Raw genomic sequence first — 1,527 nt, 5'->3', positions numbered from 1 at the left:
TTTCCTAAAACATATTGAGAATGTCCAAATCAAGAAAGCCTGAACAAAAAGGTGTGCAATGTGTCAATTAAAGTATCAGAATCCCCAGATCACCTCAATTTTGCTAATCTCAGATGAATGTTCCACCAGCATAAGTAATCTAAATAACCATTAAGATTAACTTATAAAGGCATTTGGCTTTATAATGTCTTCTCCAAAGCATGTCTGTGTTTTGTTTTCTTTCTGAAAATTGTACCTTGCAAAAGTATTCAAAATATTGAAGAGTTTTGTATATTTTTCCTAGAGAAAGCAGAGTTTGGACAGAGAGGATGAGTGACTCATAAGTACAAAAAGGCTTGAAGTGGGAAGACACAAAGTTAAAATGTTTGAGAAAATCATCAGCCACCCATCTGAACTGTGAAAAAGAGCACTGTAAGCATGTGAGATGGCAGAGATTGTATAAAAAGCAAGAAAGATGGAAACTAGTACCAGAATGTTCTGAGTGGCTCTGGATTCAGGGGAGCTGCTATGGGAAGCATGAGTACTTTGGAGGTATTGAACTCGTCGTTTGTGCCTGTACAGAAGGACAATCATTGAGCTACTGGACCAAGTGATAAGACCAGAAAACAGAATTTCAGGAAACACAAAGAATGTTGTATATAATGAACCTGTGATTTTGTCATATCCTACAATAGTATAGAGCTTGAAATTTGTATCCTTTGTTATATTTTTCCTACTTAATGTTATGGACATGTACAAAGGGAAAATAACATTTATAATGATGTACAAGACCCAGCAGAGAGAAATGCAGAAACTAATGTCCATTGTAGTCTTGACTCTAAGATTTTTCAAACAGGAGTTTCTTGGCATGATGGTGATAGCCTGGAAGACACTTAAGAGGCAGATGGTGACAATGGACATGCTCCTGAAAACTCTTAGAACATACATAAAAAATTGATAGCTCCAATCATTAAAGAAAAGTTTCAAGCCAAAAGTTGCCATTGTGGTAGCCAATCCTTTAGAGAGAATGATCAAGATGTTAACTATTATCAGATGCATGAGAATCAAATCCATGGGCTTTATTTTGTGTTTCTTATAGTAAATAATCAAGTAGTAGAAAATGAGAGAGATGTTTCCTAGAAGTCCAACTACACTCTGTAACAGAAATGTTATTCCTACTCCCAAATTCCTGGCATCCATAGTGTTACTGAGAAAAACTGACTTCAAAATATGCTGCCAAACATTTCTCAGAGAAAAATGATGATTATTTTTGTATCTTAAATGATACTATGCATCAGTTTTCCCAAATGAACAAGAATCATATTAGCTGAAGACTGAAAACCCACAGTTGTCCCCAGAACAAAATACTGCTTATATTAACTCCCACAGTTATTGAAATACTAATAAAGTTCAACCTGAATTAGTTACGTCTTCAAATGCACATATTGATGGAGTAATTTCCCATTATATATTTTGTAAATGTCAGGATTAGGGATAGGGCAAAGTAATCCTGGTAGGGAAAATGACAAGTTATCTCAAAATGAAAGA

At 34.9% G+C, this 1,527-nt stretch overlaps 1 protein-coding gene across 1 annotated transcript; it reads right to left on the bottom strand.

Annotated features, from left to right (window-relative positions):
- Positions 1 to 279: 279 nt before the first annotated feature.
- Positions 280 to 1,230, bottom strand: Vom1r13 (vomeronasal 1 receptor 13). The gene is given in 1 exon segment (NM_001167548.1): positions 280 to 1,230. A coding segment is annotated over 1 exon segment (951 nt).
- Between the last annotated feature and the right edge of the window lie 297 nt (positions 1,231 to 1,527).

The sequence above is a fragment of the Rattus norvegicus genome, chromosome 1, assembly GCF_021556685.1.
Source record: "Rattus norvegicus strain SHRSP/BbbUtx chromosome 1, alternate assembly SHRSP_T2T, whole genome shotgun sequence".
NCBI lineage: Eukaryota > Metazoa > Chordata > Mammalia > Rodentia > Muridae > Rattus > Rattus norvegicus.
Note: the sequence above shows the minus strand (reverse complement) of the source record. Positions and strands in the feature narration are given on the sequence as shown.